We start from the raw sequence: 14,777 nt of genomic DNA on the forward strand, positions 1-14,777 counted from the left end.
AAAAATTTTTCGTCAGCGTCAATACTTAATTGGATATTTCCTTCTATACTTTTTAGCACGTAGCTATTTATTATTAGCATTGTTCTTCCGACGTCTGATTTCTTTTTAATTATATCAAATGCGTTTTTCTAAGGCACATAAACTTTTGGGATTGACTGTATAGCCAATACATCCTTAACTTTTAACGACGTATCTACATGCAATTGTCGATAATAAGTATTTAACGTGCATAAATCGTTTATATGAATAAGAATATTCTGTATACGATATCGTTTAGTAAATAATTTCATACATTTGTACAACAGCATTTAGTTGGAACTCGTCGTCCGCCCTGCTTTCTCGTTTTATCTCCCTCATACGCAACTCATAAGAGACACACGTGTAGGATCACGATTATCATACAAATGTGTATATAAGAAAAACCAGTTTCATATATTTTAAATATCAAATATTAATTGATGAACGGTGTCACAGCTCCCGCCGGTGTGTTTATGTAAATCGAAAAATTTTATGTGTAAAGGATTGAAGATAAGACAAGTTTTAAATCAATGATAATGAACGTGTGTATATAATTTATCTACCTGGTGAATTATTGTAGTTCTGTCAAGAACGTATGACTTGTTTCGCGAGAGAATATTTTGGTCCTTTCAAAGACGTATACGTAGGTACAAGTGGCCGACTGGATTCCGGATTCGCTGTGGAAGGACGGGTATCTTTGGAAGATTTTCCCCTCCGTAATAGAAAAAAAAATTCGTTAGTCAGATTAGTTTAACAATTGATAAAATATTATATATTCTAACGATTCTTCAATTGTAAGATGAATATTGAGTATCTAATAATATTAACGCATTTGGAGATATTCGAATTCTCTTCTCTTTTTATCTGTTATCTCGTTTAATGTATGGCAATGCATAAACATGGCAAAGATTTGTCGTCAAAAATCTTTTGGCACGAGATTCAAAATTCTGAACGATACTAATCGTTCAGTTTTAAAATATATTGTCGATCGTAAAATGTACGAAATGTACTGATAAACAGAGTACCAGCACGCGTCGCGATAATTTACAAACGTAATTCATGCGAACTTCACTCGTTCTCGTGAGACAGTAATTATTATTATAAAACGCATTTCGAGTTTTCAGCACGTTGCACTGTTGTTGGTTTTTTACCGATCAAAAAAAAGTTACAATCGCTACGTAAAAGTTAGATCTCGTATAAGTGAAACTTTCTTTTATAAAATCTTTCGCTTATTTATTATTTATCTGTGTATAATAATTCTAAATGTATTATATATATATAATATTATACAAATGTACCGAATGCACCGAACGAATCGTAAAATACGATTGATTCGCGTTACATTCCTCACGTTGCAATACGCTTCAGGTTGGCAAACGGATAGGTAAATGATGGACAATGGTGGTCGTTCACTGCGTATGTTGAGAACGAATGTACGAATAATAAAAAAGAGCACGATTTCTGATCACGGGTAATCGAAAAAAGTTTCCATGTTTCAATTATTACTGCTGTTACCGCGCGAGGAATAAACCAATGAAATAAAATCGGCTAAGATAGGTAACTGAAATTGAACCCGCCGAACCACCAAGTTCTACGTACGAACGTAGAACCCAGTTGACGATCATCTGACGAGCATCAAGAAACGCAGACGTACCTGCGTCGTCCAAGCACAGAATTGTTTCAGGTTTGGGACGACGGAATGTTCTTGGCTGCACGATTCACAATTTACAATATCGTTACCTAAACGCATTGGGAAATGGTCATCTGGTATCGTGAGCCTGGAGATGATTGGGGGCGTCCGCGAACGTGAATTTTAGTTTGTATGCCTCGGCAACTAGTATCCCTATTTCAGCGTCCGTCCAGTTTTGAGTAGGCAGGTTCTGGAGCATCAACATCAGACCCTATACGACAAGCGGGTTTTATTAGATAATTGAGTCGATTTCGCGTGGGACGACTTATTGCTGAAATACTTACTTGAAAGTCAGGCTGTAATAGAAGATGACGTCGCCAACGGAGGAGGAACGCGGCGCATACGTAAAGCTGAAACGAGGCAAATCGATCAGATTCTGCCAGATAAGTATCCCACAAACGAATCGTGCAATGAAGCGGGATCTCCCTTGTCAATAAATTGTTCATCCATCGGAAGGAAAACTGTAAATAATCTACTCCATGTTGATGTAAATGTTGGTGTAAAGGCGCTGAAACGAATGGCACGTTACGTATACAATCGAAGATAAATACGATGTAATAAGTAAATCAAAAAACGCAGAAGGAAATGAGGAAACGTTTCGAACGATTGATTTATGTACCATCGATTCTTTGTATAAGTTCTTTCAATTGATTTACTTTATGCTGGATGCCTAATTGAGCAAAAATATAATTGTCCTGAATACCGTCGAGAAACTTAGACAAGCACCAAAAACTATCCGCCTCTATTATACTCCGCTGTTCCTTTTCTAATGAGGCAACATCGTAATTTTCCAAGTCTTGCCACGCTGACATAGGCACAGCTTCTTGTAAAAACACCAAAAAAAACGGTGTCACGAGATCGTTCATCCCCTAATGAGAAATGAAATGACCGGTGAGAAACATAAAATGTATAATAAGGATAAGGAAGACGAGTTATTCGACGAGTCGTAAAGACACGAACGTACTTGAACGTATCCAGACGCAGGATGCCGAATCGCCCAAATATAAAGTATTCTCTCGAAAATCAATTGAACGACTGTTTGCTGAAACAACGATATAAGCGGCGACATTCTCGGAATATCAATGTGTATCTGACGATATGTATCTTGGAAACCTTCGTCTCTTTCAGTATCGTAATACTGTTTCACTAAATTCCAATAATCTAATCGTTTACGCTCTAACACGTGCTGCCTTCGCTCTAGATTCGCCGGTAAATATTCCTGAATCATGGGAAACAGAAATAGAAGAGAAATAATTACGATAGTTCGAGTCAAATATTTCTTACCGCGTTTGTATCGAGATAAATGTTTCGCATAGCTTCGTTACTTACAGACAATAACCTCCATGTAACGGAACGTAGTCTTGCGGGTACACCCGACCATGATAGCTGCCTTAACTCATCCAAGTTTAATACGGAAGCTTCCAAAAGGGATTGGAATTTATCTACTTTGCTCTCGCCATCTACAAGTATGAACAAGAGTCGATAATGCTCTGGTTGCACACGAGTATAACAGTATCAAGAATTATTGTTATTTTTCGGCTTTCATTCACCTTGCTCCTTGGAAGGTATAAAAAATTTTCTCGATGCGTTCGTTTGTCTCATGGGTTGCGGTCTTCCTGGGAACTGCGCCAGCTTCGTATGTTGCGGGGAAGCACCGTATTTGCCAAACATCATATCAGTTTCCTCCATGGAACTACTACTATGTTGACTATTATTGGTCTGCGTGTGCATGGATAAATTGGCATTACGCAGATGTAGCGGTTGAACGGCTAATCTTTGCAGAGCCTCTGCCCGTTTCTCTTCGGGTATTATTTCTTGAACGCATTGCGAAGATTTTGCATTCGTTCCACCATCTGTCATGGAGTCTATGCCACCGCATGTCTTCCTCGATCTGTGACTATTAATAACGCTAATAGCAGCCGAATGGCTGACTCGTTTCGATATTTTTACGTCGGACACGGTACAGAACTCATCGTCACCGGAATCCCAAGCATCATCTACGCTCTCTTGAAAATCTTGGAATGACGTAGATCCTCCGCCAGACACAATTCCACTACCGGTAGATGCTACTGTACTGGTCGAACTTAGAGTACCACCTATCCTACCCAGTTTACCGTCCTGCTTCGGGCTTGGTCTATCAGTATCCATATCCAATGTAAAGTACAAACGATTATTATTCTTCGTTTTAACTACTGTGAAAAATTTATTATCTTGTCTTAACGATTACCAATTACACACCTGCCTGGCACAGCACGGCTGTTCTTTTTCCAAAACGACTGACAAGCTTGATAAGCCTGATTCTGGTGGCTTTGGTTCTCCATAGTTAATATCAATTTTACGTTAACTAGCACTGGCTATCTTTTTAAGATAGTCGAAAAGACGATACAAGTTCCTCATTCTAAAAAGGAACTAAAGTCCTAAAACAAAATTTGTTAACAATACTTCTGTATTGATAACTAAACACATTGTAACACCTAATTTCTGTTTCTGTTTGACACAGAGTAAGCATACCTGTAAACAAGCTTAATCATTCTATACTTGATCAAATAACTATGCGAAAACAAGACGAAGTCTAATACACAACTGTTTGATGCATCATATGCATGATAGCTGACACTACGAGAAATAGGAAATACGAACGAGGCAACAAACGTGTATCCTTGTTGTCAGTACGATACAAACAAATGACATTGACGGTTCTACGTGAATCTCATATCGACTAAGAACATATTGTAAAAATGGAACTATTATAGTAAAAAGTGTATCGTTTATTGCAAATAACGGTTATGTTGGATTTTATAACTTGTGATGGAAATGCGGTGAGAATCGAAGGCAATCAAAATAGATAATGCTTCGGTAGCACAAAATCCATGTAAGAAAGTGATATGAAAGATGTGCAGTTAGTCAGTTAGTGGAGTACATAACATACGTATGTATGTACATACCATTGATATATATAACAGAAGACTCTGCCATGTATCCAGCCAACCATCTGCCGCAGCTTATGTCAGTTCTTCGCGGACCTAGCGTGCACATGCGCCTCATACACCCACCACCCACAGTTCCTCTGCTTGCTGCCCAGACCCAATACTATGCACCGTTCTTCAGGTCCATGAATCGCATACTATACATATATACAAAGAATTAAAGATACATATGTATATAGAGAAATTTTCTCGTGACAGAAGTGCGAGGCAAAATTTTGCTGATTGTAATCGGTAAAAATAAATCTAACGCTGAACTGAGATCTAAAATCTAGCTTTGATCTGAGGAGAGCGAACTGTTCAGATAAGTCGAGCATCTTCGGAATAGCTACATGTTTGGTGTTGAAGGTTATAACTGCTGCTACAAACACCAGGCATTATGAAGACTTTCTTGAACAGAGCGATAACGGACGTTGAATACGTACTGTCAGTGAAAAGAAGTACTACCGCGAACGTTACCGACGAAGAAAATTCAATTCCGAGTACCGTTACCTCAGAAATCCAACTAATAACATGTTTGCCAGATTGTTACTATCGCGAAATAGAAAACACGTGGGCATTTTAACAGTTGTATGTAAATAGAGAAAGTAATAATGAAACATACGTTACGTCCCCCGTGTTTTTGATACTTGAGTTTTTTGATTCTTCAAATTAATATTTTCCCCCCGACACTGTTCCCTGTTATCTATGATACCAAACAGTGTAAAAGTGAACAAGTGGATCGCATATTCTTTAAATATCATTAATAACAGGGTAAAGATATACGTGTATATATATCCTATCAGATTATTAAGATGAAAAAAGAGAAGCTTTAAGCAATATTGTGAAATGAGTAGTTCAATCAAACCTGTAAGTTCTCATCAATAAATCTATTATATTCTGACGCATTATGTGGGTTAATACTTTTTTAATCATTTTTCAGATATCCAAATCCCTTTATGGAAATTGTTATAATGTTCATTTATAATAATGAGCCAAGCTCCCTGAAACTGTCACTAAGTAACAAAGTGACATGTCCTTTAACACGTGTATGCAGGGAAACTGAATTCATGTAAAATGTCAGTTCCTTCCTGTTCGAAGAGTAAAAGAATGGACACTGTAAAAAGTAATGGAGAGACGGTATATGAAAAATGGGAACGTTTCCACAACTGGGTACATTGTATATGCATTGTTACGTTTGATCTTGAATTAGGTCAAGCCATTGAGGTATTGTGTCATCTTTTTATGAATAATCCTTTAAGAGCAAAAGAAAAAGATGTTCGTTTTTCCACAGGCCATATATCCATCTCATATCAAGTTATCTGAACAAGAGAGATCTAATGTTTGTTATCTTGCTTTTCCTGATTCTAACTCTGGTTGTATGGGAGACACGCAGTATCACGTCAGAATAAGACAGAACGGAACGACGGTTCAAGAGACTAAAGCTTTAAAAGAGTACGACCGAAGATCGGCTCCGTTTTTGCAATGTGATAAGGATTATTACTGGGGCTACGTGTACTTTCGTCAGGTGAAAGATAAATCTCTTCCAAGGGGATATTTCCAGAAGGTCCGATCTCACACGTAACAGTGGAGTAAACGCGAGACTATAAAATTAAAGGAGGAATAATGATTACTTTTCTTATTTAGAGTATTGTTATAATTACGAAACTACCATTTGTGAATCTCTTCGGTGAACTGAGTGCGTTGATAGCACCAGAATTTTTTGAAGTGGGCAACGCGCTGATGGAGGCTGTTATTAGAGAGATTGACCAATGGCCTCTCCCGGTACCTGGCCAAGTAGTACATCTACCAGTCATAGGTGTTCTATTTCAGGTAAGCAAGCTTTGCTGTCCTTTTATTGTACATTATTTCGTATGCTCTTTATACTTGCAGACGTACATCCCAAATCAAAACTATAAAGCAACTGTACCCACGATTGCTGCCATGGATCACGCGCCAAATTTTCACGCGACGCGAAGATTAATTTTAACATCTGTCTACGAAGGAGATATGTTCCGAAGTCTGGCCAGCGTCGTAAGTTACGTGCATTTACTATGGGAACTAGTACTACTTAGCGAACCGATCGTTGTTATGGCTGGTTCACCCACCTGTTGCTCTGAAATGGTCCAAGCACTTATCGCGTGAGTATTTCACCGCGAATAATTTCAAACGGAAAGTGAGTATAAGAGAAATAGAAAAATCTGTCGTTTTTAGGATGATAGCACCGTTGAAGTATTGCGCGGACCATCGACCTTACTTCACGATCCATGATTCGGAATTTAAAGAATATACCACGGATGCTCCGTCGCCTCCTGCTGTAATATTAGGCGTGACTAATCCGTTTTTCGCCAAGACTTTACAACACTGGCCTCATATTATAAGAACTAGCAACGGGAGTAACAGTGGTAAGTTATTTTTAAGCGACGCCTGCAGGAAAGTAATAGTAGCGTAGCGCGTCTCTCATATTTCAGAGAATCAAAAATATAAAATCAAGAAGTCGGAGAATCTGAAAGTGTTGGACTCAAAACCAGGGGTTTACACGCAGTATAAACCCTTCCTGCAGAAAGATAAAACTATATTGAAAAAGTTGTTTAAAGGTATACAGACGAAGAGACCAGGGGCAGTACAAACGGCTCTTTTGAAACGTCACTTAATAGAACTGACCGAGAGCTTTATGATACCCCTTGAAAGATATATTGCAAGCTTGATGCCACTGCAGAAGGACATATCACCCTTTAAAGTACTTATCTCGTATTTTATATTTCAAAGAATCGATACCCCATTGTACACGTGTATGATTTTACTTTAGGCTACACCTATACCTGAATTATTCAATCCCGACGACTTCCTAGCTACCTTGAGTAGCTCTGGGCCGCAATTGACGACTGGTATAAAAGGAGATTGGGTCGGATTGTACCGACGATTTTTTCGTTCGCCTAACTTTTCCGGTTGGTTTCACACCAGGTACACGGAACTGTCGCAGAAGCTGGAAGCTATACAACTCGAGGCGCTGTCGCAAGCGGTACGTTTGACACGAATTTTCAATGATTCTGTTTCTCAAAGAAATTATCATTGTCACAGGATTTAAAGACGTGGGTACAAGGTAGGCAGGAGGTGGAATTGGTGGACATGATTCTCAGAATTCGGCAGAAATTAGAAAAGACTTACATCGAAGAGGTACCCATAGGCAACTCGGTAAGGGAGAAACTTCAAGAAAGGATAAATGACATCACGCATACGTTGCCGGACGATTTGAAGGGGATTTTGAATCACGAATCCTGACATTACAAGTATTGCATCAAGACTTGTTAAATGTTATTTCTACTCACGAACAATCGAGGATCGTCTCGATGCGTCGACGAAGTTAGATTGAAAATATATTTCGAAAAATTGCTCTCTTTGTTAATGAACAATAATGAAGAAAAACGTAGGGGAATAATTGTGTCGATGTTCTTTGCAGAAGATAACTCATATTTTTTACTTTAATTTTCGCATTCGAATACTCAAGAGTGGGCACTCTTTCATGGATCTTTTTGGACATGCGACACAATACAAAGAGTCAATAATGGTGCGTGAACCGTTTAATAGGTGCGAAAGACTTACGAAGCTCGCGTTAGTATTCCTATACCGATAAAACGTTAGGCGCGTTTACCGCAATATCAATTATTTTTCCGTAAACGATTACGTCGTTTTCTAATATTTTATAAGTCATACATATGTTATATAATCGAATTTCTTCCTGTCATCGTTCGTTCGACTAATTTTTAATCACTTTGGACTCTTTCTTTTTGAATGTCCAAGAGGAATATTTTTTATCCCGCAAATTATAATGGATTCTAATCGTATGTAAATGTAACAGAAAAGAGAGAATGCTAACTGCTACATTGTACATATGCGTTTAACTTAAGATCTGTATATACTGGCATAAATGAATGTAATAAAGATTTATTTTAATAATATTCTTGTTACCTTTTTATAATTACCTCTGTTATCGATGCTAGAAGTGAATCTAATTTCTACACAAGACACAGAGTGGAAAGCGCGCGAATTAATAAACCGGAAATCGTGTTTTTATTCTTTTGTCTGTTAAAACTACAATTTGATTTTGATTGGCCACGTGACGAGTGCAGTAATATCTTTCCTTCTCGCCTAGTGGAAGTTCTGCCAATCCGGTCGAGCCGTCCTTCAAACCAGTACCCCTTCTTTTTCGTCAACCGTTGAGCCGAACTAGCTCGAGCAAGTTGAACTGAACAACTGAGCGTGCTGTTTCGTATTCGTGCGTGCTAAACCGACCGTTAGTGTGAATGACTGAATTTCGAGTTTCACCTGGGTATTCCGTTCCAAAATCGATTAAAAATAATCATTTATTTATCAGCTTTTACAAATTATCATCAAAGAGTTAAAAGGTACGTGTTAAGGATTTATAATCGTCTGTTTAAGGAGGTAAGATTTGAATCGCGCTTTCCGTTGTGCAAACGCTTTGCACTACACAATATTTCTGTCACATTTCAGTTCTCTGGAAATTTTCAACTCAGTCTTCTCGATTGTTATCTTGCGGAAACAAAGTCAAGTTTGTCTATTCGAGGCAGAAACACGTGTAGGAACTACGTGCAGTACAAGTCGGTTCGTTTCTTTTAGTCCTTATATAGGCACCGGTCGAATATCATATTACAACCGAGTACACGATGATCCTTTATAGAAAAATAAGAAAGAGAGATAGAATAACAGTTTTTCGCTTGGGGTCTCGTTTTCGAGAAAATCCGTTACACTGAAACTGAAGAGATACGATTTTGCCATACGTGCGAACACCGTCTTTTTATATATGTTCCTGATTTTTGTATTGGCACACGATTATTACATACGAAATACAAATAAAGATTAAATTTTATGCTATATTTATTAACGTTGTCAATGCTAAAGATAGCGATTCTTCGCGACCCTAATGCACGAGTAACTACAGCGACGATACACAATATCTACGTGTGAAACATAAACATGTCGTTTTCGATAGACACCGGGTAGACACTGACCTGGCACCCGGCATCTGGCGGTCGATTGAATTTGAATGTAACGGATTTTCAAACTCGATCTTCCCAAGAGTGAAACATCATCGAAAATGCAGATATTGTCGAAATAATTAAAAGGAATTTGTAACATTGTACATTGCAGATGGACAATACTTTGGATTCGATCAGACCATCGACGTTCGAGGAAAATCCAGAAAATGAAGTATCCTACTTATTTGGGAGAGATCCGAGTATACTGGCTTATGGACAGAGGCCTTGTATCTCGAAGGAGACTAAGAAAAATTTACTCTCCGTCTACGAAGAAGAGGAGAGTGAATATTCGGAGGGAGGTTCGTCCTCGATCCAACAAGAGACTGTTAAGGTTTATTTAAGAATGAAACCTTTTCCAAAGAAACTTAAATTGAAACAAGATGAACTCGATGCATATACGATCACCGACTCAAATACTTTGTTGACCAGACTGCCTAGCTTAGATAATAACACAAGCTGCATAAAGAAGTCGAATCACTCTAATATTATATGCCGAAAGTTCATGTTCACGCAAACCTTCGGGCCAGAGACCACGCAGCTAGAATTGTTCGAGCAAGCTGTGAAGCCGAAAGTATTAGACTTTTTAAGCGGACAAAATTGTACTATAATGACTTATGGAACGACGAATTCGGGCAAATCTTACACTTTGCAAGGGACCACCACGTCGCCTGGAATTATACCCAGATGTTTAGAATTTGTATTTACGAACGTTACACCGAAGTCCAGCCCTTCTTATAGACCCATCAATCACTGCGACGTTTCCATGTTAGATCCCTTAGAACGTGCCCAAGAATTGGAAATGAAAAACAAATTATTAACGTTTGCATCGGTGGATAAATATCAACATATAAGTGCTTACAAAGAAATGCAAACTTTGTTGCAAAATGAGTCGCCCATCAGGCCTAGCGAATGCGTCGACGCGCATTATTCAGTCTGGGTCTCGTTCGCTGAAATTTACAATGAAATAGTATATGATCTTTTGTCCAACGAATGCCAGAAGAAAAGAACACCGCTTAAACTGGCAACGGACAATCATGGAAGAACGTTTATCAAAGGTTTGAAGACTGTTTGCGTGAATTCTGGCTCGGAGGCCTACCAGATTTTAATGGCTGGCCAATATAATTTAAAAGTGGCCGCAACTGCACTGAACGCAAGGAGCTCGAGATCCCACTGCATATTTAGCATAAAATTGTTGAAGTATTACGGTGAGAACGATCCTGGCTCGGTGGAAGTTAGCACGTTCACATTTTGCGATCTGGCTGGATCAGAACGGCTTAAGAAGACGTTGAACATCGGGGACCGATTGAAAGAGGCGCAGAACATTAATTCAAGTTTATTAGTATTGGGAAGGTGTTTAAAAATGATTCACGAGGGTCAGTTGTCGAAACAGAAATTAGAACATATCGGTCCGTTTAGAGAATCGAAATTGACGAGACTGTTTCAAAGGGCATTGTCCGGCAAAGAGCCGATAGTTCTGATAGTGAACATCAACCCGTTGCCAAACTTATACGTGGAGACGCAAAACGTCCTCAATTTCTCTGCTATCGCAAAGAACATAGTTATAGAAAAAGAGAAATCGCGTAGGAAGAAGAGATCAACGTTTTCACAGATAGTTACGCAGAGCATAAAAACGATAACTGATTGGGACGCTACAGACTTGGAAGAACATCAAGAGAAAGACATAACTGATTATATTTGTAGCGAGAATTACGAGGAGCTGCTCAACGAGAACGAGAGATTGAGAAAAGAAGTCGCCTCTTTGAAGAGTTCTGCGTTAATGCGCGATCTCGAAATACGACAGGAGATAGCTGATTCTTATACGGCTATTATGACTTCGATCGAGACTCAATTCAAGGAACGAATAAAGCATGTAGAAGAACAACAGGAGGATATGTTTCAGTTGTCTATAAAACAGGTCGAAGATTTTTATAAACAGAAATTAGATCAAGTCAGCTTTAACCGTAAGAGAAGATGTTCTTCTATTTCTGAGGGTGCGAACAGTACCTCTGAGCAACTCCAAGAAATGGAGATGGAGAACTCTCAATTGAAGTCTCGAATGACAGTCCTGACAGGCAGGTTGACTGAACTCAGAGAAACGAACCAGAACCTGATGGTTGAAAGAAATAAAGTTACTTTCGAGCTTAGTTTGACGAAGGAAGAACTGAAAAATGTTAAGGCCCTCTTGAATGCAGCTCAGCAAGACATATGTTCCGATGATGACGTGACACATTATGTAGAAGGATTAAAGACCCAATTGTTCGAGAAGCAGGAACAAATTAAGAAACTGAAAACCTTTTTGAACGAGGCAAAAGACGATTATATTGCCATTACTACAGACGTGTCTGAAAAGGAATACATAATTAAGAAGCAGAAAGAAGAGCTACTGGAACAAGAAGACAATATAAATAGTTTAGAGGAAGAGGTCGATGATCTTAATGAATATCTAACAGAAAAAAGTAAAATCGCTGATCAGCTGGAAGAGAAACTGGAAACTCAGACTCAGCAGTTGATCGACCAAGAAAGTAAATTGCATGATATGGAAAATAAAATAACTATATTGCAAAATGAAAAGTTATTATTACTGGATGAAATTAAGTTGCTTAAAGAAACCGTTAATGCTCCTGATGTCACTGATGCTCATGGTGCCGATGTCCCTTCAGAGGTCAATGCAGATACGTCAATAAAAGAAGAACAACTTTCCAGTTGTGAAGTAAAAATAAACGAGACCTCGACCGAGGATAAAGATACACAAACGGAACTCGAAAAAGAAGAAGATCGAGTAAATGAGGAAATGATCGCGCTAAAGGAAGAGAATGAAACGTTGAAAGAAAAGTTAGTTTGGAGTACAACCGAAGTGCAGAGCGTAAAAAAAGAACTGGAATCAACTAAAGTTAAATTGAGTGATATATCTGAACAAGTACAGGCACAATTAAGGAATACTGATTCCGCAAAAGTTTCTTTGGAAACTAAGATCAGTGAGTACGAACAGAAACTTGAGGAGACGGAACAACAACTCTCGGTCATTAAGAATGATCACGATCAATGCACGGAAGTAGGTTATTTCTCGCTATGTTTTGTACTAATTCTATATGTGACGATATTTAGAAACCACCTTCTTTTCAGAAATTGAAAACCGTACAAGCAGAGCTCGATACTCAAATCTCAAAGGTACATTTGCTCTTTTAGTGACGCAGGTGTTTCAAGTAGATCCAAGTAACTAATATATGCATCTTGCACTTTTAGTGTTTGGACGAGCATGTCACGGAATCGCAACGTAATCTCGAGAAGATAACAGAGTTAGAAGAGAAGATTAATGAACTCAATAAGCAATTAGAAGCCTGCGAAGTTGAGAAGAAGGAGTTACAGATTTCTTTGGACGATAACAACGAGAGACTTTTAGATTTAGAAGATCATCTGGATCGCGCAGTCAAAAAAGAGCAGGAGAAAGATTGGGAGATAAAGTTCCTTCAGAACGGTGAGTCGAACTGTATAATAATTTATTTTGCGTGTTCGATATGTTATTTGTACGTGATTAATCGTAGAAATGAAGAATTTGATACAAAGAAACGGGACTGACGACCAAAGCGACAAATTAATGGAACAGGGGTTGAAAAAAGCAATTAAAGATCTGGCAGAAACGAGAGATATGCTGTCAGAGAAAGAAGCATATATCAAGCAGTTAGAAGAGCGTAGGGAACAGAAGGACAAAATATTCGATCTGCTTCAACAGGGTGCTCAGGAAAGACAAACCGAAGTCGACAGATTGAGAGCTGTGAACGAAGAGTTAAAGAGCAGCTTAATCGAGAAAGAGCGTGAGATGGAGGCGTTCTTGAAGAACAGAGACGAAATGGTATCCAAGTACGAGAGTTTGGTGAAAGACCAACAGGAAAAGTTGGAAAAGCAGAAGGTCGAAGTATGTCCATTGTATCTTTTGATTAAGTATTTAGTTTCCAGCCTTGTTTAACGATTGCTTCCTCGCAGTTAACGAAATCCTCGAAGGACAGAGACTACGGCGAAAACTCTGAGGAAGAGGCAGGCCATAAGGAACGTCGGATGAGACGGCCTCCGAAAAGATTTACACCTTCTTCACCGAAACAACACGAGGTTATCGATCTCTCGGATTCAGATTCGAAGTATGTTACACATGAGACATGCGTATGATCTACTACCTGTATCACATCCGAGAATCTAATTTCGATTATTGTTTCAGGCGAAGTGTCAAACGCACTAATTTACCACCACCAGACACTTCGGAAAAGAAGAAAAGTAGCCGTAGAAAGAAATTGTATACGGCTGAAGAATCTTTTCAAGATCTCGAACCGATCGAGGTGAGTATTTTTGAGTGAACCGTCTGTAGTTTCTGTTATTTTTCAATATTCTCGTTTTTACAGACGGTCACCATTGATCAGACACCGTCGGCGAGCCGGAATTTGAGAAGTAGACGTAAATAGTAAAACAGTACAGATATAATTATATGCATTTCTTTGTAAGCATTTATATGTTGATATTTGTCCATCGATGCAAATGTTAACAATTTGTTTTTCATTTCCAATTCCTGGGCACGTTTTAAGGGATCTAACGTGCAAACGTCGCAGTGATTGATGGGTCTGTAAGAAGAGCTGAAGTTCGGTGTAACGTTTTGTAAATACAAATTCTAAACATCTCGGTATAATTCCAGGCGATGTGTACTGTTTCACTATTTCCGTCTTTTTATCAGATGTCTACAATGTTAATGGAAACGAATAATAGTAAAGACAATAATGTAAATAGTAGAGAGATAGGTAAGAAATTATTTAACCGGTGCGAGATATATGCTTTCTGTGATCTATCTGTGATACTTTTTTTTATAAAATGTTATCTTAGGAAGCACGAAATCCATGTATATCTCCGGACTGAAATTATTTATGTACAGTACACTTACATGTAATATAAGTACAGTATTAGGACAATGTAGAATTGTTCAATTAAAATAATGTACACTTAGCTATTACGAAATATATATTTTTTTAATTACTGGTGGTTTTTTATTTTACTTAAACCCTCTGATCT

The 14,777-nt window shown here is 38.4% G+C and overlaps 3 protein-coding genes across 8 annotated transcripts; 2 read left to right on the top strand and 1 right to left on the bottom strand.

Annotated features, from left to right (window-relative positions):
• Window positions 1-411: 411 nt before the first annotated feature.
• On the bottom strand, window positions 412-4,796 carry Tbc1d22 (TBC1 domain family member 22). 3 transcript variants are annotated; one of them, XM_018028766.2, is made up of 8 exons: window positions 4,654-4,796; window positions 3,947-4,125; window positions 3,259-3,842; window positions 3,038-3,168; window positions 2,673-2,927; window positions 2,412-2,577; window positions 1,993-2,216; window positions 412-1,919 (listed from the first exon to the last, which is right to left on the bottom strand). In XM_018028766.2, the coding sequence occupies exons 2-8, from the start codon at window positions 4,027-4,029 to the stop codon at window positions 1,779-1,781; spliced, it is 1,584 nt and encodes a 527-aa protein (XP_017884255.1). In that variant the 5' UTR covers window positions 4,030-4,125; window positions 4,654-4,796; the 3' UTR covers window positions 412-1,778. The 3 variants fall into 3 exon arrangements, with proteins under 3 accessions (XP_017884255.1, XP_017884253.1, XP_017884254.1); XM_018028764.2 differs by having other exon boundaries at window positions 2,328-2,577; window positions 4,654-4,795; XM_018028765.2 differs by having other exon boundaries at window positions 2,328-2,577; window positions 4,220-4,795.
• A 952-nt stretch (window positions 4,797-5,748) lies between these two features.
• LOC108627469 (protein DENND6A) lies at window positions 5,749-7,953 on the top strand. Its single transcript, XM_018028763.2, has 8 exons — window positions 5,749-5,898; window positions 5,966-6,238; window positions 6,319-6,504; window positions 6,565-6,812; window positions 6,886-7,076; window positions 7,143-7,411; window positions 7,481-7,693; window positions 7,753-7,953. The coding sequence occupies exons 1-8, from the start codon at window positions 5,749-5,751 to the stop codon at window positions 7,951-7,953; spliced, it is 1,731 nt and encodes a 576-aa protein (XP_017884252.1).
• On the top strand, window positions 7,852-14,738 carry LOC108627440 (kinesin-like protein subito). Of its 4 annotated transcripts, XM_026815612.1 has the most exons (9): window positions 7,852-9,077; window positions 9,184-9,294; window positions 9,841-12,780; window positions 12,852-12,896; window positions 12,972-13,203; window positions 13,271-13,641; window positions 13,710-13,861; window positions 13,939-14,056; window positions 14,120-14,738. In XM_026815612.1, the coding sequence occupies exons 3-9, from the start codon at window positions 9,841-9,843 to the stop codon at window positions 14,177-14,179; spliced, it is 3,918 nt and encodes a 1,305-aa protein (XP_026671413.1). In that variant the 5' UTR covers window positions 7,852-9,077; window positions 9,184-9,294; the 3' UTR covers window positions 14,180-14,738. The 4 variants fall into 4 exon arrangements, with proteins under 4 accessions (XP_026671413.1, XP_017884178.1, XP_026671414.1 ...); XM_018028689.2 differs by having other exon boundaries at window positions 7,852-9,294; XM_026815613.1 differs by lacking the exon at window positions 9,184-9,294.
• The last annotated feature ends 39 nt before the right edge of the window (window positions 14,739-14,777 follow it).

Source organism: Ceratina calcarata, unplaced genomic scaffold, assembly GCF_001652005.2.
Source record: "Ceratina calcarata isolate Rehan_Ccalc_2016 unplaced genomic scaffold, ASM165200v1 scaffold471.2, whole genome shotgun sequence".
In the NCBI taxonomy this organism is placed as follows: Eukaryota; Metazoa; Arthropoda; class Insecta; order Hymenoptera; family Apidae; genus Ceratina; species Ceratina calcarata.

Excerpts from the sequence above, each read along its gene's own strand:
- Tbc1d22 (XM_018028764.2), bottom strand. The coding sequence starts at position 4,029 with ATGGAGAACCAAAGCCACCAGAATCAGGCTTATCAAGCTTGTCAGTCG. Across the intron at positions 3,169-3,258 it reads TATACCTTCCAAGGAGCAAG|ATGGCGAGAGCAAAGTAGAT; the intron begins GTGAATGAAAGC and ends TCATACTTGTAG. Across the intron at positions 2,217-2,327 it reads ACTTATACAAAGAATCGATG|CGCCTTTACACCAACATTTA; the intron begins GTACATAAATCA and ends CATTCGTTTCAG.
- LOC108627469 (XM_018028763.2), top strand. The coding sequence starts at position 5,749 with ATGTCAGTTCCTTCCTGTTCGAAGAGTAAAAGAATGGACACTGTAAAA. Across the intron at positions 7,077-7,142 it reads TAGCAACGGGAGTAACAGTG|AGAATCAAAAATATAAAATC; the intron begins GTAAGTTATTTT and ends CTCATATTTCAG. Across the intron at positions 7,412-7,480 it reads AGGACATATCACCCTTTAAA|GCTACACCTATACCTGAATT; the intron begins GTACTTATCTCG and ends ATTTTACTTTAG.
- LOC108627440 (XM_018028689.2), top strand. The coding sequence starts at position 9,841 with ATGGACAATACTTTGGATTCGATCAGACCATCGACGTTCGAGGAAAAT. Across the intron at positions 12,781-12,851 it reads ATCACGATCAATGCACGGAA|AAATTGAAAACCGTACAAGC; the intron begins GTAGGTTATTTC and ends CCTTCTTTTCAG. Across the intron at positions 13,204-13,270 it reads GATAAAGTTCCTTCAGAACG|AAATGAAGAATTTGATACAA; the intron begins GTGAGTCGAACT and ends GATTAATCGTAG.